This window comes from Dunckerocampus dactyliophorus, chromosome 2, assembly GCF_027744805.1.
Source record: "Dunckerocampus dactyliophorus isolate RoL2022-P2 chromosome 2, RoL_Ddac_1.1, whole genome shotgun sequence".
Lineage (NCBI taxonomy): Eukaryota > Metazoa > Chordata > Actinopteri > Syngnathiformes > Syngnathidae > Dunckerocampus > Dunckerocampus dactyliophorus.
Genome location: NC_072820.1, coordinates 19,590,685 through 19,618,552, shown reverse-complemented (window position 1 = coordinate 19,618,552; position 27,868 = coordinate 19,590,685). Strand labels below are relative to the sequence as shown.

Here is a 27,868-nt window from a genome sequence, read left to right as displayed (position 1 = left end):
AATAAGTGCAAAAAATAGACAAAAATAAATATAGATAAAAATAAATAGAACTGCACATATTACAGGCAATATAATAACTTTGAATATGAACAGTTGTGCATGAATGTAACGTTTAAAGTCATCATAAGGGACATATTGTCAGTGTGTTTGTCGATGACGAATGCAGATGATGACACGGCCAAGACAGTAAAGTGTCGATGACGACACAGTTGTCCACTGTGTAAGAATGTCCACCATCTGTCTTCATGTCCTCACTGTTTACCTCGCCTGACAAACCGGAAGTGAGCGGGGCAGCCGTAAGCCAATCAGATGTCAGGATAAGGCTCCGACAACAAACAAAAGATCTGGGCTGTTTGAGCTCGTTGACTTTACTCATCGCTTGGCTTTAAACGCTGCTTGACACTTTGATCCGACCTCCAGCTCGCCTTTCATTCATCTGCTTGTCATCCGGTGTGGCAGCGTGTCTTCTTCCAGTGACTGTCTTGTTTGTCCGCTAATGTCAACCTGAGTAGTTTTCAGCGATCGCTTTGCCTTTGGTGGCCAAGCTAACGTTAGCCAGGCTAGCTGCTAGGCTAACCAGCTCTGGCTGCTTCTCTGCGGCCAGCGGAGCCAGTTAGCATAGCCTGCTAGCTAGTGAGCTTTGCTGCCGAAACTTGACTGACACAAGAAGCTGTGGCTTGCTGCTGACAAGCCACTTTGGCAAACGTCGTGTTGTAGCCATGTCGGGACAGTCGTCAGGCTGTGGCTTCCTCATGTCGGTGGTTGTCCACGGAGACTCTGCTCTCAACGAGCAGGAAAAGGAGCTCAACCGGCGGTTGCGACGGCTCTACCCAGCCGTCAATGAAAACGAGACCCCGCTGCCTCGCTCCTGGAGCCCCAAGGACAAGTTTAGCTACATCGGGCTGTCACAGAACAACCTTCGTGTGCACTATAAAGGTATGGCGGCTCATCGCGAAAATTAGCCTGCTGATGGAAGCCAGATGCCGTCGACATGGCTAAAAACAAAGTAGGCTAGGCTAGCAGCTTCCATTTTCACAGCTCGGTAGCTTCCAGGCTGCATTGACACTGTTTGATGTAATCGCCAAGGCCAGAAATACTCTCAAATCACCAGTTGACTTCATTAGATAAACTAACGACGTCATCATGTGACGTTACCTAAAAGCCTCAAAGCAAAACGGTCCTCTTGGTAGGCTAATGTAGCATTGGAGGCTAGCTGTGTCAGTAAATAACCTGCTGAGTCTTCAGGTGTTGTTCGCTTCTCAACATGTCCTACTGGATGGTGTCTTTGCTGACATTCAAGTGGGCCTTGATGATGCATAGATGCCTTGCAGCAGCAAAGCTATCTTGAAGCTTGCTGAAGGCCCTCAGGAAAGCTACTGTTGGACTAATTGTGCTTCCTGGGTGTGTTCTTCGAGACTGTTCTGTCCTTACAGATGAACCTGAAGTAATAACATAACACCGTTGACTCACTGGTCAAAGATCAACGTGACCTCATGTTGTCACCCAAATTAATGTGCTTTGGTAATCATCTTAAATAATCTTTTCACATGAGTTTTAATCCTTTTTCTGTGCAGTGCTAAGAGCATTTGTGGGTTAATTGTTGTGCTAATTTGATCAAATGCTCTCATTTTTCTGGTTATGGTTCTACATCCCTGCTCTAGAGAGAGCGAGAGAGGGGGGATAGAAGCAGTGTTTCCCACAGGACTGCAATCTATTTGTGGTGGCGCTCTACAAGTTGTCGTTGTCATAGTCTGATTTGCATAGTTTGCCATGGACACTGGAGTAGAGATGAATAATGTGGGAGAGACAAAAAGTGAGTAAACAACATGAAAAGCAAAACAAGTATGTTTACAAATTTGATTTTTTTAAAATAATAAGCTTTTGTTACAAACATGAATTTGTGGAATTGAATATGGTTATGAAAATAGCTATTCAAAGCATTAAAAGTAATGCAACCAAAGTATTGTGGAATTTACTTTTTTTATTACGCAGCTTGACCAACAATATTGTTTCGCTTTCCAATAAAAGTCCATCCAATAAAAGGTAAAATTGAAAAAATGGGCGTGCTAAATAGACTCATTTGACATGGTTATAGATCATTTGTGGTGTGACTTCCAATATATGGCTTTTTTTAAACAAACTCTTTTAGGATTGTTTTTAAAAAATTCCATTTCAATTTTTTAGAACTCCGTTTTTTTTTTTTTACCTTTTCCACTTATTGTACCAGCATAGAGTGTGCGCTATTTGGGCTGGTGAATAAAATATCCATTAATTAAATGCAAAAATCCATACATTTATTGATGCAATACATCATTGGCTCATTTTGTCCAGTAATTGAGAAATGGATGTTGCTTGGCTAATTTTTCTAATGGGATGTCAGCCTCAGCACATATTGCTACAAAATCTTTAAACTAATGCCCGTGCTTGTGATTAAGAACGATGGTAGTGACAGATGTAATTCCAATTGTGTTATTAATGTAAGATGTTTTTATGACACCCTTATTTTGTTTACACGATTAGACAAATATGACAGTGAGCGCTCTTATTTTGAATCATGCGTTTGCGATAACTTCATCATTCTCTGACAGCGCTGTGGAGCAATTTTGGCCCATTCATCTTTGCAGAATTGTTGTAATTCAGCCACATTGGAGGGTTTTTCGAGCATGAACCTACTTTTTAAGCATCTCAATAGGATTCAACAACCATTAATAACACAAAGCTTTGTATTAAAAGACAAAGCTTTAAATATGTAGCAATTTTTTCTTTACTTTCTACAAAATAAAAATAAAAGTCTGTGTACATACATACATGCATACATTCATTTATGGAATTGTTCTGTTTTTAAAATATATAGTTTTTGAATCATATCTTAACCTGTGTACCCAGATACGTATTGAATTGTTTACCACAAAGAGATTTACATCCCTACTTATTATAGATAAAAACTTCTACCTGCGATTAATTGCCATTGTGTCAACTATTGACAAAATGCGGTTAATCTCGATTAAAAAATGTTCATCGATTGACAGCCCTAATAGAAATGCAAATTAACTTTATTCTGTCACTCCTTTCGTCATTTTTGTGTGTGTCGCAAACAAGATGTATTTGCCTGTGAGTGCGTTTTAATGGGCATCGCCCTCTGCTTGTTGAGAAGAGTCATGTAATCCGAAGAAGTTGCTGGATTTTTGGCACGTCGTCTTATTCTCCGTCAGACCGGATACGTATGAGGTGTGTTAAGAAGCAGAGTTATGATGCAAACCGCCACTTACTGTACAGAGTTTAATAAGACAGTTACAGAGTTGACAGACAGTCTCAATGTGTTCTATGAGCAATGGCGAATAGGCTGTCTAAATTCATTTGTGAATGCCTTGGGAATGTACATGAAGCACTGAGAGGGATGAGGCTGTGATGAGAGAACAATGCACATAGTTACAGGGGTAGTAATTGTAGTATAATGAGTAGTAATGTGCATTTAGCCTTGTTTGTCCTGTTTAACTCTTGTCGCAAACTTTGACATCAGCATAGAAAAGAGGGCTCATTTGTATTTACATGAATGTGTAAGAAAACAAGCTGTTTGTCATCATCGTGGTGTCTTCTTCCCGAAGGTCATGGCAAGACACCGAAAGACGCGGCATCCGTCCGGGCCACTCACCCCATCCCGGCGGCGTGCGGAGTTTACTACTTTGAGGTGAAGATCATCAGCAAAGGCCGAGACGGGTAAGAAAACGCATGCTTTGTTTGTCCTTGTTACACCCTCATGACTCCTCATTAACACTCTACTTAGACCTGCTTTGAAACACTATCATTAATGTGATTTGAAAAATGCCCTGCAGCTACAGTGGTGTGGAAAAAGTGTTTGCCTCCCCCTCATGTTTTTTATTTATTTATTTTTGCATGTTTGTCACAATTAAATATTTCAGATCATCAAACACATTTAAGTGTTAGTTAATGACAACACAACTGAACACAAAGTGCAGTTTTAAATAAAACTTTTTATTGTTAAGGGGAAAAAAAAAAATCCAAACCTACATGGCCCTGTGTGAAAAAGTGATTACCTCCTAAACCTAATAACTGGTTGGGTCACCCTTAGCAACAACTGCAATCAAGCATTTGCAATAACTGCAATGAGTCTCTTACAGCGCTGTAGAGGAATTTTGGCCCACTCATCTTTGCATAATTGTTGTAATTCAGCCACATTGGAGGGTTTTTGAGCATGAACAACCTTTTTAAGTTCATGCCACAGCATCTCAATAGGATTCAGGTCAGGAGTTTGACGAGACCACTCCAAAGTCTTTGTTTTTCTTCAGCCATTCAGAGGTGGACTTGCTGGTGTGTTTTGGATCATTGTCTTGCTGCAGAATCGAACTTGGTTTCAGATTGAGGTCACAAACAGATGGGCGGACATTCTCCGTCAGGATTTTTGGTATCCCAGCAAGTCTTCCATGTCCGGAAACAGCAAAACAGCCCCAGACCATCACACTACCACCACCATATTTTACTGTAGATATGATGTTCCTTTTCTGAAATGCGGCGTTATTTTTACGCCAGATGTAATGGGACACAGACCTTCCAAAAAAGTTACACTTTTGTATCGTTGGACCGCAGAGTATTTTCCGAAAGGTCTTGGGGATCATCAAGATGTTTTCTGTCAAAATTGAGACGAGCCTTAATGCTCTTTTTGTTCAGCAGTAGTTTCCACCTTGTAACTCTGCCATGCATGCCATTTTGCCCGTGTCTTTCTTATGGTGGTGTCATGAACATTGACCTTAACTGAGGCAAGTGAGGCCTGCAGTTCTTTGGATGTTGTTGTGAAGTCTTGTGCGACCTCTAGGATGAGTCGTCTCTGCGCTCTCGGGGTACTTTGGTTGGCTGGCCACTCCTGGGAAGGTTCACCATTGTTCCATCTTTTTGCCATTTGTGGATAATGGGTCTCACTGTGATTCACTGGACTCCCAAAGCTTTAGCAATGGCTTTATAACCTTTTCCAGACGGACAGATCTCAATCTCACACACTGTCCACACGAATACAGATATTTTATAACCGCATATTTTTCTATGCATTTTGGCCTCTCATCCACACGCAAAGGGAGGTTTTTGTCCTTAAAAATTTAGCTTTTGGAAAACTGCAGCCAGGATGAAGATTTTTCAAAATTCCGGCTTCAGCGTATTCGTGTGGATGGTGGAAACTGAGCTTTTGACATGTTGCTGACACATGACATAACAATTATGTGCCGTTATTGCCACATTAGATACGTGTAATTTAATGTGTGCAATGGCACACATAACATTGCTGCTTTCAAGCATGCTGAAATTACTTTTTGTGTGTATAAGAGTAAACATACGCTTACTTTCTCTTTACATTGACGAGCAACGGCGCCATTGTGGGCTTTGGAGGATGCTATACTGCTGCTGTTTTGCTTGCTAAAGGGCTACGAGACCCCCGCCAACAATGGCAATTTGGAACAAGACCCGATCGGACCTAGCTGGTGGGACAACTTTCACAAGCATGTTGTTATTTTGGAAGAATGGCATGGGAGTGTTAGCATGGCAAGAAGCTTGTGATTGTGTTTGACTGAGCTGCGTGGCCCGCACATTGACGGCTTCTCTCTTATATGTGGCTTCTTTGTTCTGCATAACTACTGTCATGGGGGAAATTAAACAAGGACAATTTGCCAGACACAATTATTTAAGCAATGATAGCATCACAGCCGAGTTCTTTCTTCATCGATAAAATGATATACACTTCACAGCATTGTAGTGATAATCAACGTCTGCTATATTTGAATAAAGAACGGCTTTCCATTTTCACTTTTATATTCAATACATTTTGCAGACATGTGAAATAAACTACTGAAAAGTAACGCTACTTCGCTAGCAATCCACACGTAGCTTCTCCCATACATTGCCATGTTTGTTTTGGCACGCCGAAATGACGCCATTGGCGCCTCTGATTGGTTAAAATTGCCTTAACAGTCCATGGCTACAGCGCCTCCTTACTTTGTCATACGCATGACAGCCTGCGTATGCGTATTCGTGTGGATAGAAATAGTTTTAAAACGTCACCGTGTGGATAGACCTAATTTTGACACCGGAGAGGTGTCAATGTGCGTTTTTGAAAATATCCATATTCTAGTGGACATGGCCTCAGTTAAGTTATGTTTTATTAGGTGGTGCAATCACTTTTTTGCACAGGCCATATATAGGTTTAGATTTTTGTTCTTCCTTAAAAATAAAAAGTTTGATTTAAAAACTGCATTTTGTGTTGAGTTGTGTTGTCGTTGACTAATATTAAATTTGTTTGATAATCTGAAACCTGTGACAAACATGCAAAAAAAATGAGAAATCAGGAAAAGGCAAACACTTGTTCGCACCACTGCATGTACTGGTTGAAAATAGCCCTGTAAAAAATTCATAGTAAAATTGATCAAAAGTTCATGACATTAAAAAATTAATTGAAGTTCAGACATCTCATCCAAAAAGAACTCTGGTTAGCGGCCTAAACCATGCGAACCTTTATGACCGTGCCTCTAAAAAGCATTGGAATTGAGAATAGTTAGGAACCGGAATCGAAACGAGAAATTGGAGCCGGAATTGTTCGAATTCAAACAATGCCCAACCCTACATCCGACTAACGAGTGTTTTTAAATGCAAGCCGTCTCTCGGGTGATTTTTGCTTTGAACTGTGAGCTCAAATTTGGGTTACGAGCTGCAGGCATAGCCGAGGACAGCTATTTCGGGGCTTGTGTCAATATGACCGTGATTGAAGATGAGAACAGCTGTAAATAGCATTAGCAGCGTGCTAGCTAGTCACCGGGAAAGATTTTCAACACATCAGCAAAACATACGTACATTATAACAATCTAATTTATCGTACGTATTATTAGGGTTGTTTTTTTTGCCGATAACCGATATGCCGATATTGTCCAACTATCAATTTTTGATTCCGATATCTACCGATACAGCTATGTGTAACATCATATATGTCGTGGAAGGACTGGACTTATTACCTTATTTATAATTATTGTTATTTATTATGTATTAGTGCAATACAAATTTGACATGATCTGTTCCGTATTTATTTATATAATTATTCTGTTTTCTTACTTTTCTTAGCTCTCATGTCTTGCCTTGTTTTTTTTATTTTGTGATTAAGTGACAGGATTTTTTTTTAAGCTGTGGTGGTGGCTGCAAAATTTAAAAATCTAACCAGTAAACTACTCTACTGAATACTAATGATTAGTATGTCACACTCACAATTTCAAAGTTTACAGGTCATCAAATCATTCAGTGATTCACAATTCACTTTGTATGTAAAGATAATTACACATAATTCCTCAATAGTTGTGTATACATAAACTGAGTCATATGTCAGTGAAAATAGCTGCGTAGCGTTTATCATGTATTACGTCCAGTTGGCATTTGCCATACAACATTACATATACTAAATATGTGAAATTACAAGGATTATGCAAAAGAGAATGCAGCCGTAGTCGAGGCAACATATTAAAAAAAACTTCCAGCAATGGGAACATTTTCCAAATCATCATGAAATAGTAGTTTAACATACGAACTTGGAGACGCTACAAGTGAACGGATAACTTGTTATAGATATAGGCATCTAACTGCTGAGTTAGTTTATCCGTAATCGGAATAATAAAGATGAAAGTTGCATTGTCCGTGTGTGCCTGCCCACATCTGTTCTCCACTTTATTTTTTTTTATGCCGCGCTGCGGCACAGGAGCAAATAAGGAGGGGGCTTAGTGTCAGCTGACTGACGTCATGTGACATCTACGAAGCGACAGTGATGATGCAGCTGACATGCGGCCAACACTACCTACGCGATAGCTGTGATAGGCCCCTGATATAGCATATATGTCCATTCATACACTGTATTACTTAACATTGTTTTCACGTAAAAAACAGACAAATAAACCCCTCATTTCCAAGGTGTGGCGGCATTTACTGAGCCGTGGCGCCCCGCCCTGATCCATTACATGTAGTGGAAACCCTGAGTGATTAAGTTCTTTATGACATTTTTGCAGAGCTGCTGGAAATGTGAATTTCTCTTGGAGATTAATAAAGTATCAATCTACTTTTTTTTTCCCCGATATTGTCCAACTCTGTATTACCAACACCACATTAACACCGCCGCCATGAGTGGCTGCCTTTTAAGCAGTTCTGTTTGTTTATTCAAGCTCATTTTTACATGCCATGAGAGCGATGTCCCACATCAGTGTCTACCTGTTGATATCGAGGCGGCAGAGCCGCGGCTAAGATGAAAGTCAAGCGGCTAGCAAGGCAGTGGAGATTCAAGCCTTCGGTACCATCTGTTATCATGCGAAACTTGAATTCACTACCGAGCAAGCACGCCGAGCTGGCCAGAACGTGCTTATTTGTGCTTCACTGAATGGCTAGAAGCTATCGTCCCAGATGCTAATGTGGAGCTAGCCAACTTAAGGGCAGGCAGAGTGGATAGGAACACAAGAGTCTGTGGAAAGCGCAAAGAAGGTGGGCTTACAGTGACTGTATTTGAACAAACTGTGGGATCATCCTGGCCATGTGAACATTAAAATGTCCATCTATACTGCATTTTTTTTTAAATCGGTTTTCGTTATTGGGGAGAAAAACATGATACTGATATCTACCGATATCACATCTTTATGCCAATATTGGCCCATCGATATTATCGGACATCCCTAATTGGTATGTATTGTGTAAAAGTATGACAGGAACAACATCAAATTAAGAGCACTAAATAAATACAGATCCATTATGCACCAGTATGAGCCTGGAGTTTGTTTTTCAGAGACTTGCACTGCTCAAAAAATGCACATTATCACTCAATAAGGTCATCAAATCTAGCCTTTAAGCATTCCCACAGAGCATCGGCATTTAAGAAAAAGGGGAAAAATAGTATAGTAGTCTTATGTGTGCAGCATCGGAGAAAGTTAGATGGCGAGTTGAAGGGCTATTTAACAAAGTGGGACAAGTCGCCGCTCGCATTAAACATGCAAAAACTGGGGGATTTGTAACTGTATATTTTTGAATAAAATAATGGACCATATTTCCAAAATTGATATCCCTTTACATAATATTTTATGTAGTTATTTACAAAGTATTATATTTGTCTTTTTATTTATTTATTTATTTTTTAAATCATTGCGCCTGAATGTTTCCCACGGCCCCGTGGTTGGGGACCCCTGTCTTACTGCATGCTTGGGGATATGATATGCTCTTTTACACATTTGAAAATACAGTAAGAATGTCACTTTTATAGACTTGGCTTTTTTATTTTATAAGGTTAATGTTTATGTACATCATGGGTCACCAACCCGTCGATCGTGAGCTACTAGTTGATCTTTTGGGACTTTGCCGGTTGATTTTGAGAATATTACAAAAAAATGTATTACATCATTTACCTCCCCTCCCGGAGAGTGACGAACAGGCACGCATTTTGACCACTGAACATGTCCGTATGCCTCGTCCCCCTCCAGGCACGCAAGCTTTAAAGCTCCAGCCAGGAGTCCAGTCCTCAAAACCTAGCCAGAGGTACCAGTGCACGCACACTGTCTCGGCTCGCCCCACCTCAGCAAGCGTTCAGTGACAAGCGTGCAGAAGTTGAGTGAGAGAGTGACAGGGCGCAGTGATGTGCTCGAGCACATAACAGTAATTATTGCATGTTAATATGGCTCAAAATCTGCAATCTGGTACAAATATAACTCCATAGACGTGTACCTCCAAAAGAATCTTTGAGCTGCATCCTGTTAGGGCTGACTATTATAACGCATTGACCAGTTGCTCTCTCCTCAACCAATGTAACTCGACCCCAACAAAGATCCACAAAAGTAGGGGTAGCCATAGTCCGGCTCGGGGGCCATCCACGGCCTGTGGCTCATTTGTCATTGCATCACTGCAGAAACAAAATAAAATGTAAAAAACAGCAAAAATTGTAAAACTTGAGCAAAAGGCACAATGAGAAAAGGCTGAAATATTGGCGCCAACAACCAGTAATAACAGAAAACTTTGTATTTTGTTTGTGTTTTATTTCTGTGAAGTTTAATTTAAAAACTGCATTTTGTGTTCAGTTGTGTTGTCATTGACTAATATTTAAATTAGTTTGATGTGAAACTTTAGTGTGACAAACATGCAAATAAATCAAGAACGGGACAAAGACTTTTTCACACCACTGTATATGTCTGTTCATACACTGTTATTTAACATTGTTTTCACGTATAAAAAACAACAACTAATTTTCAAAGTGTGGTGGATTTTATTTTACTGTGGCGCTGCGCTACGATCCATTATATGTGGCGGAAACCCTGAATGAAGTGCTTTTAGATGCAGGATGACGTGTGACATAAAATGTCTGTGAGGTACCGCTCCAGCTAAAAATGGCAACAAAGAGGGTGCACACAATTGACTAGTCTAATCAAGATGTACATGCATTATAAGCGCACAGCACTCACTCATTGACTCACACAGCCATGCTTGCTAAGACTCAAGTGCGCGTCTTCAATTTGAAGGGTTTTTTTTTGTCACAAGGTTAATTTAAGTGTCAACAGTTTTTTGAGACTTGTTTGTGGCCTCAGACCTTGATGAAACTCCTTTTTAAGGCCATGAATGAAGGCAAACAGGATGTTTAGAATACGCTACAGGCAACATGTCAGTTTGCAAGTCTCACATGGTTGCTCTACTTAACACTTTAGTGTAGTTTAGTGGAGTGCAGCATTACAGTACATAAGAATTTCACCACTGCAGAACTAATAATGGCTGTTCTATTTGTTTTTATATCTTTAATGTTTTTAGTAATATGTTATTTCTGTCACACGAGTAAAGAGAAGTGAAGCTTTGCCAATAGCAAAAATGTGAAAACAGTTTGATGCTTTGATGCTTGCTCAATTGCGCTCTCATGAGGCACATCGGTGTTTCCCATAGGACTGCAGCCTATTTGTGGCAGGGCCATGAGGTGACATCATAATCTAATAGTTGGCCCATGGGCCTGTCACGATAACAAATTAGGCTGGACTACAGTATAATTGTCCTACAAATTATTGCAGATAAACTATATTATTGTCAACATTATTTTGAGACATTTTTTTCATTAAGTTAATTATAATATATTGCTTAATAATGTGAATACACTGCATTAAAACTAATAAACTTTAATTTCTCAAAAGTATTTAACATTGTAATTGGAATGTCAAGAGTTTTAAGTAAGATCAATTAAACAAACAGCATAATAAATTAAACAAAAAATTAACCAAAACCCCCCAATGAAAATAAAATTTACTCTTTTGGCAAAAATTGCACTTAAATAAAAATCATAATCACACACTCCAATAAAAGCCACACAACAACAATAAAAAAGATAAGTAAAATTGAGTATCAAGTCTCTGTTATAAATACATAATGAACATTGGGTATTATTCCCTAACAGGAACGGGAATTAATGAAGCTATAGGGGTGATGCTTGCTGTTGCGTGGCGTTACGTGGGACACAGCGGGACCAAATAATTCCAGGACTGCTTCACAGATGCAGGACGTGGTGGTGCAAATGCATACCCATGCGGGAACAATGCGTGTTGCGTGTACTATTGTTGTGCAATAGACGCACACTACTTGACAAGGTGTAAATAAGTCGTGAAGGAGCGTGGTCAGTTCATACCAATGTGCACCATTTTCAGTCATAATTTGCATGCCACGTGCGTGCGTTACTTATGCGTAACCAGAACACAAACAATGCTCAAACTAGTCTTCACGCTTTTCAGGTGTGCCCAAATTCATAAATAAATAACATGCACTGCCACGGCAAATTGTGGGACAATGCAGAGGCAAAACGTGTACAAGTGTAAATACCACTTTTCTCCTCACTTGGACCACTCTATGTGTGCACTCGCCAGCGACCCCGCCTTCACCCACTGGGACAAAGAGACTGAGTGAATGACAGGAGTGTTCACTCACTCCGTTCATTCTGCTATAGAACCAACGCGACCAGGTGTTGCAACAGATGCATAGAGTAAACCCTATTGTCAGCCAACCTGTTTGGTAGAGAGTGATGAGGAAAACCAACACGTCAATAACCAACATGTCAATATATCGATGCCGACAAAATGATTAACTTTGTTTTTATTTATTGTGTGGTTAATTGATTTATTGATTATGACAGAAAGCAGCATTATGAAAAGCAGCACCTGCTGCTAGCTGATAAGAGCGATGCAACCTTTCATGGTCGTCTCCAAAAAGACAAGAAAAAGTTGCTAGATTTATCGCTAGTCAGTTCTTTGTCTTTTGAGGGGTCTGAGTACTAAATATATATAAATATAGCGATAAAGTCGCAACACTGATCCCTCCTGCTACGTCCTTTTATTCTCTGGCAGACCTGGTGCATACGAGGTGTGTTAAGAGTTACAATGTATACTTCCACTTGCTGTACGGAGTTGTAACAAGCTACATTCACAGTTCCATTATGATGTGTTTCTGAGCGAGTGAACAGATAGCACCAAATCTATTTGTAGTGATCCAAATTTATTTGTGGCGGGCCACCACAACACAACACTGTAATGAATGGAAAAACTGAAATTAAGTTGAGGTCGGTCGGCCCTGGCTGTTGTGGCCCGTCTAGGACGGGGAGAGTGAGGAGGAAGTGTCAGTCTGTGCTAGCGACAGTGCAAGTGTTTCATATTCGTGTAACTTGAGATGATAATTCTTTTTTTTTTTTTTTTTTTTTAAGCTTTTTTCTTAAAACTTGTAGTGTTAAGTCAAGTGGATGTGTCAATTAGGAGAGAGTGACTACTTGGAGGTGAAAGAAAGGGATGGTCATCATCATCATGTTTGTGAAGATGCAGCACTCATAGTCTTCTCTCTCTGCATACTTCACGTGGTCACAGGTACATGGGCATCGGCCTCTCCGCTCAGGGTGTCAACATGAACAGACTGCCTGGTAAGTTGACACCAGCACCACACCTAACCATTTGATTGTGCTTCTTACGACATTGGTAGGTGTGACTAACTGTTGCCTTGTTGGCTTAGCTTTAGCATGTGGAACACTGAAACACAGCATTACTACACATGACATGATGCAAAAACATCTGTAGAGCATACACTACCAACACAATAATAAGCATACTGTTATGGAATTCATCTCTGACAGTGTCAATTATACATTCCATGTTTACCATAAATACATATTTTGTATCTTTATATGTTTCTCAAACATTTGCTACAGCTCTTGTATTGGCTGTTTAGACTGTGTACCTAATGTGTAATAATGGGGAGTGTACGAGTGGGTGCGTGCTAACCTACATTCAGATGTCACAAACTGGTTCTGTTCTTGCTGCGTAAACAATCATCGTGGTGTGGTTCATTGGTGCTGACCTCAGCGAAAAGATGGAACAACACAACAATAAAGTTGTGGTTTGCTTCTTCAAAGTGAAGAACAGTAAATCTGTCTTTGCTTGTAATAGGCACCGTAACTGTTTATTTACAGTATGAACGATAGAGATACAGTATTTCACATGACCTATGCGAGGGTGGAGCCTAATGTTACAAAGGTGTCCAAACTTTTTCCACCCAGGGCCACTTTGTTTATTAAACACTCTCAACCCAACTCTATGTGGGTCCAAATATGAAAAGACGCAAAATATGTTTTGAGGAAAAACAACCTAAATCTGATTATTTATTTATTTTTTGTTAATAGTCCACAAAGCGGATGGTAAGCATTGGTGTCACATTTTTTTAACATTCAACCTTTCAACTTTTTCACATAACATTAACTTTTTTAAATATGATTTAAATACGCTATGGGCCAATACAAAACAAAAAAAAACAACCTGTGGGCCGCAAATGGCCCCTGAGTCTCACTTGGGACACCTTATACACCTGGGTGTATAAGGAAAGGCACAACTCATGGGCCATTGCATTAGGTCCAGCCAAACTATAGCTCCAATATAAGGGCTTTATCAAATTCTGCCTTTACAGCTGGCGGAAAGCCCCAGGTTTAATTGATCACATATTACAGAAAATGACTTAATATTTTATAATTCTGCTCTGTCACTGTGTAGATGCATTCGTTGCCAGCTGTCACTAGCATGGTTGAGCTTATCAGACTTGTCTGTGGATCCGCCCATGAACTTGTGTCTCCTCATGTGAAGATAACACACGCTGATGCATGCATACTAATTAGGTGCACTCCAATTAAGTGGGAGGTTCTGCGTTGTTCACATGATGAACGTCACTCGTTGAATATTTGCTCCAATGTCAGACAATCATCACTTATCTTCTCGATGTCACATGGTTGTCTTTATGTCACGTGTTGTCAGGTTGGGACAAGCACTCGTACGGTTACCATGGAGATGACGGCCACTCCTTCTGCTCATCTGGCACCGGGCAGCCATACGGGCCCACGTTTACGACAGGTGACGTGATTGGCTGCTGCGTCAACCTCATCAACAACACTTGCTTCTACACAAAGAATGGACACAGCCTCGGTAAGCAGGAAGTGGGTTTCTTTTTTCCACTGTCTTTGTTCTGCTCTCCTTTTCCATGCTGACTGTGTCTGTTCCTGTGCAGGGATCGCCTTCACAGACCTACCAGTAAGTACTCACCTTCTTCTTCTTCCACATACATAAAAAAATGTATAGTTGGTGTCGTATGGATCAGGGCAGCTTGAAGGGAGAGCTTCATGTGGACTTTTGGAGTATTTGATGGTATGGATGATGATCTTGCAGTTGTAGTACAACAATAATCTATTGAGCCGTACAACAGGCTGTGAGCCAACCATTCATGTTGCTGTGATGGTCTGTGGCAAAGTACGTCACTTTGGCATTGCTGACCTCTGTGCGTCTTGGATCGAGACAAAGTCTACTCCTCTGGATTACTGTCCAAATGCTGTTATATATTCATGTCAGCGTGCATGTATAGAACACAGTCCTGTCAAACTCTTAAAGAATCTTTTTCTCTCCTGCAGCCCAACTTGTACCCGACTGTGGGCCTGCAGACTCCAGGGGAAGTGGTGGACGCCAACTTTGGCCAGCACCCATTTGTCTTTGACATAGAGGACTACATGCGCGAGTGGAGGACAAAGATCCAGGCACAGATTGATCGCTTCCCCATCGGAGAGCGTGAGGGCGAGTGGCAGTCCATGATTCAAAAGTAAGAGGATTAAAGCTGACACCTGTCTGATGGAGAGCACGTTTTGTGCTCACTTTTTTCGGTTGAAATGTACATGTGCTTCTTTGCATTTGAACTGAGGTGCTTGCTTGTCATCTAAGCATCTGGAGACGAGTCACCACCATTATTGATGTGCAGGGTTGCCATGGATGCAGCTGTCTTTTTGCTACTGCAAGGCAGTTTTATGTTTCTAGTGGAGTGTGACAGGTGGCCACAACATGTTGATGTCCTCAACGCACATCCTTGGGAAACATACACTCAGCCTTCACTAGGCCTGTCAAGATAATCAATAAATCGATTAATCCAGCGATAAATAAAAAGAAAGTCGATAATTTTGTTAGCCTCGATAAATTGACATGTGCATTCGTGTTTGTTCCTCTCTCCTCTCTTTACCACACAGGCTGGATGACAAGTTCACTCTGCATCTGTCTGGGTGCGTTGGTTCTATATTGGAGTGAATGGAGAGAGTGAACCCTCCTCTCAGTCATTCAGCCTCTTTGCCCCAGTAGGTGGGCTGCTAGTGTGTTGATGCAGAGGCCAGGTTGGCGTTGGCATACATCAGCGTAGTAAGCAAGCAAACGCATATGAGTGAAGGCACAAAAGCGATTTGTTTCTAAGATGAATGCCACAGCCCCCACAAGGTGAGCACATGAACACAGACGAACCGGTATGTGGCATTTGCTGGAAAATGACAACGACGAAGAAGGGGGTAGCGCATCTCAAACACAACCATCCTGTCCAGTTTGCCCAACTGGGAAAAAAAATACTGCTCGAGGTGCAGTAGAGACTTCACTCGACAGTCAACGCTTACTGTTTGGTCGGCAAAGTAAATATAAACAAAAGAGTGAAAAATGCTGCACGCTCACAGTGACAGTGTATATGTTCAGCCTTGCTGTTAAGAAATAATACCCAATGTTCATTATTTATTCAAGTGCAATTTTGTTTACTCCATTGTATTTATTGTTGTGTGTGCTTTTTATTGGAGTGATTTTTTTTGTAACAGAGAGGGTCTATTTCTTTTTTTATTGTAATTGTAATTGGTTATGATTGTGATTTTTCTTTTAAGTGCTATTTTTGCTAAGAGACAGCCCATTTTATTTTCATTAGGGTTTTTTTTTTGTCTTTTTTGTTTAATTTATGTTTTATTTTATTTAAAACCTCTTGACATTCCAATTACAGTGTTAAATACTCCTGAGAAATTTAATTTTATTGCTTTTGATATGAAGTACTTGCATTATTATGCCATATAATTAATGAAAAAATGTTCTCAATATTATCGACAATAATTTGTAGGACTATTATCGTCCAGCCGCACGGTGGCCTAGTGGTTAGCATATTGGCCACAGTCAGGAGATTGGGAAGATCTGGGTTTGAATCTCCGTTGGGCATCTCTGTGTGGAGTTCTCCCCGTGCATGTGTGGGTTTTCTCTGGGTACTCCGGTTTCCTCCCACATTCCAAAAAAATGTATATTAGGTTAATTGGAGACTCGAAATTGTCCATTGGTGTGAATGGTTGTTTGTTTATATGTGCCCTGCGATTTGGCTGGCGACCAGTCCAGGGTTTACCTCTTGCCCGAAGTGAGCTGGGACAGGCTCCAGCATACTTGCGACCCTAGGACGAAAAGAGACATAGAAGATGCATGGATGGAATTATCGTCCAGCAAAATTTGTTAGCCTTCACTTCATTAGATATGCTAAATAAGGTACAAGTGCACTTTTTCTGATGGCTTGAATATTGTGGACAGGACCAGATGAATGTCCTGTTTTTAACTGGTGTATCAGGTCAATTTTATCCATCAGCATCATGTGCAGATCTCCGTAGGACAGGATCTGTGCTCATGCCATGTCCTGATGGGATTAACTGTGTGTTCCTATGGTTACTTGTCCTGGGTGGACTTAATCTGCATTTGTTGAGCCTGCTGTCCTCCCCTTTCCTCATGGCGTGGGATTAAAACAGGAAGTTGTCAGACTGCTGGACGTGAAGCGCTTTAGTGTCCTGTAATATTGCCATTCACTGACGTGTTCTTGTCCTGACAGGATGGTGGCGTCCTACCTGGTGCACCACAGTTACTGTGCCACCGCCGAAGCCTTTGCCAAGACCACCGACCAGGCCGTCCAGGAGGAGCTGGCCTCCATCAAGAACCGACAGAGTGAGTCCCTCCATGATCACATGATGCTGACACTGGACTCTAGGGCTGGGCGATATACTTACTTATACTTACCGATAGATTTATGTTGAATATTGTTATATGATATACAGTCATATAATTACTGTATATTGGGATATACAGTACAGTCCATGGCTGTATACCCCAATATTTTTTCCAGTGAGTTGAGACAAAGTCAAATTCAAATAGGCGTGTGAAGTTGTTTCATTAAAATAAAAAAAATCATTGAGAAAAATAGCTGCTAAAATAAAAGTCCATTCTCTTTTTAAAATAAATATAGAAAACGTAAAATCATCAATCTTCTTTATAATAAACCTTTAGCTATGCTCAACTCAAAAATACTTCACTTTGAACAGTATTTTTTATTTTATTTTTTTTAAAAGCAGAAGCTCGGAGGAGAGACAAAAGTGAGTAAAAACACCTGAATTATGTTTAGGACTACTAATAAACTTGATTCTTAGTTTAATTTAAAATTGTCCATCACTTCATCAAATTAAAATAATTTTAATAGAGACATCCGCGTCAACATACAAGAAAGCAGCTCAAATCCAGTCTATATCGATATGAATGATATGTTTATTGATATCATGCTTAAAAGAAATATTATTAAAATATGATCTTAAAATATGATATGTTAATAATATTGATATATTGCCTAGCCCTACTGGTCTCTGTATGCATGAATATACAGTAGACGCCCCTACAACGTAAATAATCTGTTCCGAGAACTTTTATGTTATAGGGATTTTATGTTATACGAAGTGTAAAATACATGTAAATAGCCTAATCCGTTCCAAGATCTTCCCAAACGCACCCCTTTGGCACTTCAAAATATTCAAAGTCCACCAAATATGGTGGGAAAATATAAGAAAACATTAGCATAAACATAGTACAGTATTCCAATATAAAATAGTAGTAGTAGTAGTAGTACTATATTAATCCCACAGCAGGGAAATTCATCTGTTACAGCAGCAAGCAAGATACACAAGTATGTACACAAGTAAAGAATTAATAGTCATAGACTATGCATGCAATGCATAGACATAGTGAATAAAAAATGGTTCAGGTGTGGTAGAGCCTGATAGCGGTCGGTATGAAGGACCTGCGGAACCTCTCCTTCTTACACCGTGGGTGTAACAGTCTGCTGCTGAAGGAGCTGCTAAGGGAACCCACAGTGTCATGTAGCGGGTGAGAGGTGTTGTCCATGATGGATGTCAGCTTAGCCAACATATACAAGGTATATACAACATAAATAAGGTAATAAATAAGATTACTGTAAATGAATAAAACTGAAAAACAAAAGCAATCCTACCGTTCACGAGATGTCTTGATCAGGAGTGCACAAGCAGAGGCAGGAAGAAGGAGGAGGACTAGCCTGAGTCGAAACGTGACTCAAAGAGTCTAAGAGTCAGCTGGTCTCACAGACAAACGCACACGCACTACACGATAATGCTGTGTGCAAAATTTTAATTTGTAACTTAACTTAATTGTTTAAGTTAGTTTCAGGGGGACTACAAAGAGGAAGGAGTTTAAGTTCACCTGTGCTGTATAACTCAGCCAATGAGATGAGAGCGAAGGCGGTGCCCCGAAAATCAGCCAATGAGAGCGTGATGCGTCAGAAGGCGTCACCAAGTGTTAGTCTGAACTTGCACAGACTTGAGGCATTAATAAAGTTGATGGAAAAAAAAAATAATTTTACTGACTTGACGCTTTATGTTATATGGAATTTCTTCTGTAATACGAAGCAACAACTTTACATAAATTCTTTATGTTCAGTGGAATTTATGTAAAAGGAGGTTTATGTTGTGCGAGGTACTACTGTATTGTGAAAGCGAAGGGTTCTTTTCTTTGTCATAAATGTGCTGATTTTTTTTTTTTTTTTTTTTTTTTTAAAGAGATCCAGAAGCTGGTGCTGTCAGGCAGGATGGGCGAGGCTATTGAGACCACCCAGCAGCTCTACCCAAACCTCCTGGAGAGGAACCCAGACCTGCTTTTCATGCTCAAGTAGGTCTCCTTATGATTGTCCCTTTGCAGCTATGTCCACATGCACCTGAAGTCTCCACACGATTTAATGACATTTGAGATGATAACACTCTTACTTTCCTCACCCTTCCCCGTCCCGTCTTCCAGGGTCAGACAGTTCATTGAGATGGTGAATGGGACAGACAGTGAGGTGCGGTGTCTGGGAGGTCGCAGCCCCAAATCTCAGGACAGTTACCCTGGCTCACCCCGTCCCTTCAGCAGCCCCACCCACAAAGCTGGCGGTTCACAGTCCTACCTGACAGGTGTGTGTGTGTGCCATATGTGCCCTCCCATCCCCGAGAGTGGTTGAAACGGTGCCTCACTGTGCTCGTAGGCTTCGACAGTAACTGCTGTAATGGCGTGACATCCAATAAGAGCCACAGCTCCTCCCCTAACAGTCACAAGCCCGGACCCACGGGCTCAGGCTCCACCACCCCTGCATCTGACATCAGCCTGAATGGAAGCTGCATCCAGCCGCCCCTGACCAGGTGACCTTTAAGCTTTTCCTATCATTAACCTGTGTGCATGTGACAGGCTGACATCTTCTGATGTATACTCCCAGCAACGACATAGACATGGAGGTGGATCACTTCACCAACGGCGTCACAGAGTCCTCCTCCAACGGCTTCCTGAACGGCAGCTCCAAACACATAACCGAGCCCGACGAATGCGATGCAGACATGGGTATGTCTCGACGTACAGTGTGATTGTGTGAGGTCAAAGCAGCATCACATAACTCACCATCTTTGCCATCAACTGTACAGAGGTGGAATCTGCTCAGTTCAAGCGGCAGCTGTGCGGCGGCAGTCAGGCAGCCATCGAAAGGATGATCCACTTTGGCAGAGAGCTGCAGAGCATGAGCGAACATCTCCGCCGCGAGTGTGGGAAGAACTCTGCCAACAAGAAGATGCTCAAGGTACCCAAAACACTCGAACAGCATGCTAAGCGAAATTAGGCTAACGCCCAGCCATCATAGACGTGTCCTCATGAACCACGCCTGTCCTGTAAGTGGCAGTAGTGCACAATACAAAACATGTTGTTTTTTTTTTTTTTTTGCTGGATCACGTTGCCACAGTTTAAGTCAGGGGTGTCAAACGCGTGCCATGGAGGGCCGAGACTGCACGTTTTTGGTCCAATCGGTCACTAAAGCAGTTGATTTTAATGAACACCTCCTTCAATTTGAGGGAAGGTGCTCATCAATGAAATCAGCTGCTGGAGAAACTGGTTGGAGAGAAAACCTGCAGTGTCTCAGCCCTCCATGGCACGAGTTTGACACGTGGTTTAAGTGGACTGTAATGACAAATGAAAAGTTTAGTGTAAATCAGTGACGTATGTAATGTAAATCACCTTCATCCTTGGTGGAGCTTTACCTCCATAAAAACAAATAACATGTGTTTGTCTTGTGCTGCAGGATGCCTTCAGCCTGTTGGCCTACTCGGACCCCTGGAACAGCCCGGTGGGCTACCAGCTGGATGCCATTCAGAGAGAACCTGTGTGCTCCACCCTCAACAGTGCAATATTAGGTAGGGCATCTGGGCGTTACCACAGTGATGCAGTGGGGCTGGACCACCTGCCTGATTGATTCACATTTGTTTCTCGTCCTCCTTGTTCTTCTCCCAACCAGAGACACACAACCTGCCTAAGCAGCCCCCCCTGGCCCAGGCTGTGGGTCAGGCCGCCCAGTGCCTCGCCATCATGGCACGAACAGGCAGCGGCTCCTGCGCCTTCGCCGCCGTGGACGATTACCTGCACTAGCCCCACATATGCATGCACACACACACACACACACACACACTCACACACTCACACAGAGTCCAGAAATGTGCTCCTCCCAGCCCCCGCCTCCTTTATTTAGCAGTAGAGCTGTACTGTAGAAACCATCTTGCTGGAGTCGTGTTCAGCCATTAGCGGGCTAAAAGGATCAGGAGGAGTTTCTGGACACACACACGCACACGCACACGCACACACACACACAGCCTCCCTTTACATGGTAAATAGAAACCAGTCCCCCTGGCTGCCCCCCCTTACTGACTGATGGTGTGGCGACAGCCGAGCGTAGCCAACTTGAATCTCCTCTTAAGAGCCTCTCAACCCAACATGGCAGCAGACATTGTGGCCATCAGAATCACCCCCCTCCCCAAACAAGAAAACAGATGCGTGGCATCCACGGCTGACCGCCAACTCGCCCCGCCCGGGTGAATGTGGACCACCAGGTGGCGCTGAACATCGATTAGAGATGCCCCCTCCTGACTGGGGAGACATTTCCTCTTTATTTTATTTTTGTATCACTTTGTTTTGAAGGTGGCGTCGTGTGGGGGTCCGAGGGGGCATGTGTGAGCGGTGCTCTTACTTTTTAGTTTGTGCAGGTTTACAGCGACGCTCATATGAATTATTATTATTGCATTCAGTTTGTGTTGAGCTCTAGCAGGCTCCTCCCACTTATTCTAATAAAGGTCGCCATCACGCCAGCCAGTGTGCACATGTTAACATTTATATATCAACTTAACCAAATGGACTTGTATAGATAGATCAAATATTTACTTTGGCTGGAAAGACCACCCCTTACGTGTCCCCCCAAAAGGCATGTTAGATGTTCTAAAGAAGAACGTCCCCCTCTCAGCAGTTCAAATTGATGTCTAAACATCTCAGGAGCCAAAATAACCCCTCCCCCTTTTTTGTTGCTTCGTTTGTTCTAGAAGGTGATGTCCAACAATCATCTTTGTCCTTGACCTTGTCTTATTTAAAGGAAGTAGGACATAGCGCTGCCAGGCTGCCACTTCCCATCATGCTTGGCAGCAAAGAAACCGTGTGCACCCCTCCCCCATGCGCACTGTGCGTGTAATATTCCCATGAGTGAATAACCAAATACTTTTGAGCAGGATGACGTCGTGGCCACACATCCGTGCTCTTGTTTGGCGTCACCAAGCTTTTCTGTACTTTGGGTTGTGATGCGTTTGCAAAAAAGGCGAGCGATCGCGTTTAGCCAACTTCTTAGACAGTGTGTTGTCTGTTTGAGACCTATGCATGCCATAGTACAGTGCTGGTAAGTTAGATGTCTTCTTTCCTTTTCTTTCTCCTTCAGCTGCTGGACGCCTGCACAAACATCACTTGACAGGAAGTTCACGGCTGTGCGTCCATTTGGCCAAAATGATGTGCAATTTGTGTGAGGGTGACAAGATTTTTATTAAAGATGACAAATAATCCTTTACTCTGGATCTCACATCATGGAACATCTGAGTTATAATAACCTGTGTATACTTTATTCTGAACAGGGTTGACATGTTGCAATGACCCACAGTCCATAGCAACAGTCTCATACTTCAAGGCTCTCTCAATGCTGTGATTGGCTGCTGCTCACTTCCTGTGCGAGATGTTTAGTCTCGGTCCAGATGTCAGGCTCAACATACAGTCTAGTCTTGCCTGCTGGTCTTAAGATGTAAACACCGGCTGTCATGGCGGCGGCTATATTTGTATCCACAAGTGGACGACACTTGGAGCAAGGAGGCATGTCCTTTCAGGCGTCCAATCAGCTGGAGGGAATGTGCTTTTGGAGCCGCCTCCTCTTCATCTTCTCTGCTTTGCTTTTTTCCTTTTGCGCTAAGGGATGAGGGACATGACATTAGGAGGAGTCGCGGCAAGGATAAAGTGCAGTTGTGAAGACCTTGTCTCACCCCATTCTTTCTTGACAAATTGAACCGCTGCACTTTTGTTTGTGGCTCTCTTATTGTGAAGGGACAGCAGCTGGTTGCCTGGGAAGACAGAAGTGTCACACTGTTAGTCACGGTGAGCTCAGAGCTAGTCGTGTGCCGCCATGTCCTAGTGGATGTCCCACAGGGAGGGGACACACGTCGGATGAGGCGGGGAGAGGTTGCTTTAGCAGAGCTCAAATTGAGACAGCTCATGTTGGGAGTTGTCACAGAGTGTAGCTTGCACCCCCAAACAGGATGTGTCACAATCATGGCCTCTTACTTGTGGTACGGCGACTTCCTGGTCCGTACAGTCGTGACTGGATGAAGTCTTCAGCTGTCTTCTGCTGGAAGGACACCAACTCTCTGGGCTTGACTGTCATCACATTGCAGTTTCCTTCCAAGCTGACAAAGGTTACCTTGACATTAACACATTGGTACTATACATTTATAACAAATCTGTTTTGGCATCCTATTGTACTGATTCTGATATTGTCAAACTGCTTACTGTAGTATTCTGAGTCTCACAAATCAAAAGGTACTTACTTTCGACAGCGGCCCAGTTTTTGCTCATTTCGCTGCTTGGTCATTTTCTTATCTTTTTTGTCTTTGTGGTGCTCTTCATCTTGAAATGCCACAGGAACATCTGGGCCTTCATCTTCAGATGTGCTCTTTCTTTAAAAAAAAAAAGTGTATAGTCTTAATGTTTCATCCAACACACAGGATACACGTGGTGATAACACTTACCGTGCAGAGTCACTCTCTAAAACTTTAACAGAAAGCAGTTTTCTCTTCTGTGAAGAAGAAAAACAAGTGAGCCTGCAGAAAGCGCGTAAATAATCTCAAGAAGCTTCTTTTTCACCACTATAACAGATTTCAAATGAAAGCACCTTCTGCTCCTTGAACAGTTCCTGTCTCTTCTTCCTCTTTTCCCTGAGCAGTTCCTTCTCCCTTGAAGCACAAACACACAGGAGAGCTTAGACATATCCATGATTGCATCCTTCACCACATGCTCGCAAAACACGTGAGCATCTCCTCGTATAAATATCTCAGCCAAGAAACCCCCAATACAGCAATGACTGGATCGTGCTACAACCATACACGCGTTTAATGTTACATTTTAAAACGAAATTCCAGTTATTGAGAAAAAACATCGAAGTTGGTGTGTTTAAAAAGTGCCTTTCATCATAAAGACTTATCAGACTTGATTGGCTGGCTAGCTAGCAGTTAGCTACCTTCTGGCAATTTCCAGCGCCTGTTTGGCACTCCGTAGCGCCTCAGCTCTTGAGTCCTCAAATGTCATCTCCTCTGGCGCCTCGTCATCACTGGAGTGGAACTCTACACCAAACGTCTTCATAGCCGCCTCGTGGTGTTGCACTTTAGACGACCCAGCTAGGCGTCCACGTTTTCTCGTCGCCATGTTGGGCAAGAAGATGTGACGTTTTCAAATAGATCGTCACTTCCGTCTGTATTGTGGTTTTGTTCTGCTGTGCGAACCAAATATGTATTTTTAATTAGTTTATCATGACAATAAATTCACCGCACATATAATGACTATCAAAACAATAAAATTGTTGAATAGTAAAGTTTTGATAACAGGCTTTCAGATTGAAAGTCCCAACCGGAAGCTAGCCCCTCACTTTGTAGAGCTTGTGTTCGTTAGATCAGTGGTCAAGTTAAGAGAACCAAGCAGAAGCCATGCAAGGATTAGTTGTCTTACTAGTGACTGCTGTGGGCTCCTTCGTGCTCGGCCTGACGCCACTGGAAGCCTCCCCGGCTGTTGTACCATGCCTCGCCCCGCTGCAGTGGGAGGGGAGGTGGGTGATGTACGACCACGGAACCGGGAGGAACAACCGGGCCGCGGTGTCCTACGACGGCCAGAACCAGAGACTCCGCGTCCTGCAGCAGCACAAGAAACACACACCATGTCAGAGGTGAAATTTTGTCCTACAAAGTCATCAAAATAGACACAGAAGCGCTACTAATGTAGTGTGTATACGTACAACTAACTAGTGGTTTACTACTGTTGGCTTATGCTGCAATAATAGTAACGGTGCTTGTGTATACAGAGCCATGTCAAAAAATTTGAATATTGTGTAAAACTTCATTTTCTTCCGTAATATCATTAAAATTTTGAAACCTTCATATATTCTAGTTTCATTGTGCATGCAGTGAATTATCCAAAACGTTTTTTGTCTTAATTTAGATTTTTATGGCATACAGTTCAAGAAACCCCAAAATCCATGTGTCATAATATTAGAATATTCTGACATTACTCAGTCAGTCTCAATGTACTGAGTTTGCTAATTTAAAAATCAGCTAATCAACTCAAAACACTTGTTAAGGTTCCCTGAGCTTATAAAAACTTGTCAGCTTGTTTCAGATCACAAAACCACAACCATGGGGAAGGCTTCTGACCGGACTGATAAGCAGAAGACCGCTATTGACATCCTCTATCAGGAGGACAAAAACAAAAAGACATTTTAGAAAGAGTTGGCTGTTCACAAAGTGCCGTTTCAAAGCACATAAGAGGAAAGCTTGTTGGAAGATCAAAATGTGGGTTGAAATGCTGCACAAGCAGGAGAGATGACCGGAAGCTTAAGAAAATTTGACTGAGCTCACAACACAGATGTATCCTACAAATGGGCTACAGAAGCCGGATCCCCAGGGTCAGGTCACTCCTGACCCCAAAACAAAAAAGAAATGTTTGACCTGCGCTTTGGATAAAAAGAATTGGACTTTTGGCCAGTGGTCCAAGGTCCTGTTCTCTGATGAAAGCAAATGTTATCTCCCATTTGGAAATCACGGTCCTAGGGTCTGGAGGAAGACTGGAGAGGCACAGGACAGAAGCTGCCTAAAGTCCAGTGTGAAGTTTCCTCAGTCTGATGATTTGTGGTGCCATGTCATCTGCTGGTGTTGGTCCACTCTGTTGTATCAAGTGCAGAGTCAATGCAGCTGTCTACCAGGAGATCTTGCAGCACTTCATGCTTCCATCTGCTGAAAACCATTTTGAAAATGGCCGACTTCACAGTGCCAAAACCACTAGTAACTGGTTTACTGACAACGGTATTACTGGGCTGGGCTGGACTGACCTGAACCCCATAGAGAATCTGTGGGGTACTGTGCAGAGGAAGATGAGTAACATCAGACTCAACAACAGAGATGAGCTGAAGGCCGCTATCGAAGCATCCTGGGCCTCCGTAACACCTCAACAGTGCCACAGGCTGATTGCCTCCATGCCAGACCAAATTAAAGCAGTGATTCGTGCAAAAGGAGCCCCAAGCACGTGTTGAATACAGCAATTAAACATAATTTTCAGTGGATTGAAATTTCTGTATTATGAATCCCATTTTTTGTATTGTTTTGATTAAATATTCAAATTTTTTGACACATGGATTTTTGGTTTTCATGAGCTAAATGCTATAAACATCAAGATTAAGAAATAAAAGGATTGAAACAATTCAGGTGATGTGTAATAAATGTAGGATATATGCAGGTTTACTTTTTGGAATGATATTATGGAAGAAAATGAACTTTTACACAATATTCAAATTTTTTGACATGGCTCTGTACTTTGTAAGCACTTCTGTTCTTGTGTTGAATGGAAGTGTATTGTTGAGAGCAAAGAAAGGCTTCTTACCTTGTGATAATAAACGCGGCCAACTATTCATATGATGTGGCTGCTGCAGGTACTTGACTACAACTACTTGTACTACACTATATGTGTTGTGGCTGCTGCAGGTACTTGAGTACAACTACTTGTACTACACTATATGTGTTGTTGCTGCTGCAGGTACTTCAGTAGAACTACTTGTACTACACTATATGTGTTGTTGCTGCTGCAGGTACTTGAGTACAACTACTTGTACTACACTATATGTGTTGTTGCTGCTGCAGGTACTTTGAGTACATCTACTTGTACGACAGCATGGTGATGTTTCAGATCGACCAGAAGACTAAAGAATGTTCCAAGGTAGCTCTGACCGAGGCCTGGGACCCCTTCGACATTCCTGACAACTCCACCTTCGAGGACCAGTACATCATCGGTGGTCCCGGGGACAACGTGGAGGTCCAGGAGTGGTCTGACAGGAAGCCAGCACGCAGACGTGAGTACCGCCGTGTTGACAGAAGGACAAACGTGATGGTGGGGGTGAATAAATATGTCCTCTGTCCCAGATGAGACATGGGTGGGTGTGTACACGCTGAAGGACTGCTACCCGGTGCAGGAGACCTACGTCAAGAACAGCAGCGTCACCACTTCCACTCGCTTCTTCAACCTCCAGCTGGGCATCAGCGACCCAAACGTCTTCACCCCTCCTAGCACCTGCCAGTCGGCCCGACCCCTCGCCATGACAGAGTCCCGCTGCTGAGTCCTTACTACCGGCTTTGTCCTTACACCATACATAGCATATTGATTAGCTGCTAATCAATTATTGATCTGGTAAAACAAAAGATGATGTTTGAAAGATGCCATCTGTGGGTTTTCATAAACCGTTGACTTGTTTTGATGGACATGAGTAGACATGTATCCCTTTCAAATCAAGTCATCTGGAATTAACACTCATAATTCAAATGACTTGATCATTTGTATGCTAAATATATTCTCTTGAAGGATAATAAATGGAAAAATGACTCCATTCTTGTTACATTTAATCTCACCACAACACATTTATAAAATGTCATTATAACCATGTCATTAAATCATGGTAGATAAATAAAGATAAATCGCAACAGACGCTGATAATTCTGCACATTTGTGTTTGTCGTTCATTTATTTGAAAACATGGTGACGTTTAAAAGTTGTCTTAGACGCCTGGCCAGCAG

General features: G+C 42.1%; 3 protein-coding genes across 3 annotated transcripts; 2 read left to right on the top strand and 1 right to left on the bottom strand.

Moving 5' to 3' along the window:
• The first annotated feature begins 294 nt into the window (after positions 1 to 294).
• On the top strand, positions 295 to 22,566 carry ranbp9 (RAN binding protein 9). Its single transcript, XM_054768005.1, has 14 exons — positions 295 to 936; positions 3,606 to 3,717; positions 12,888 to 12,940; positions 14,319 to 14,486; positions 14,569 to 14,591; positions 14,966 to 15,150; positions 17,206 to 17,318; positions 19,232 to 19,340; positions 19,467 to 19,621; positions 19,693 to 19,846; positions 19,921 to 20,042; positions 20,123 to 20,274; positions 20,770 to 20,881; positions 20,983 to 22,566. Exons 1-14 carry the CDS (start codon positions 720 to 722, stop codon positions 21,111 to 21,113), a joined length of 1,806 nt encoding a protein of 601 aa, XP_054623980.1. The 5' UTR covers positions 295 to 719; the 3' UTR covers positions 21,114 to 22,566.
• On the bottom strand, positions 22,523 to 24,527 carry nol7 (nucleolar protein 7). The gene is made up of 7 exons (XM_054768007.1): positions 24,280 to 24,527; positions 23,935 to 23,995; positions 23,792 to 23,838; positions 23,591 to 23,719; positions 23,328 to 23,449; positions 23,030 to 23,107; positions 22,523 to 22,955 (listed from the first exon to the last, which is right to left on the bottom strand). Exons 1-7 carry the CDS (start codon positions 24,462 to 24,464, stop codon positions 22,885 to 22,887), a joined length of 693 nt encoding a protein of 230 aa, XP_054623982.1. The 5' UTR covers positions 24,465 to 24,527; the 3' UTR covers positions 22,523 to 22,884.
• On the top strand, positions 22,716 to 27,787 carry epdr1 (ependymin related 1). The gene is made up of 3 exons (XM_054768008.1): positions 22,716 to 24,978; positions 26,942 to 27,150; positions 27,221 to 27,787. Exons 1-3 carry the CDS (start codon positions 24,743 to 24,745, stop codon positions 27,412 to 27,414), a joined length of 639 nt encoding a protein of 212 aa, XP_054623983.1. The 5' UTR covers positions 22,716 to 24,742; the 3' UTR covers positions 27,415 to 27,787.
• The last annotated feature ends 81 nt before the right edge of the window (positions 27,788 to 27,868 follow it).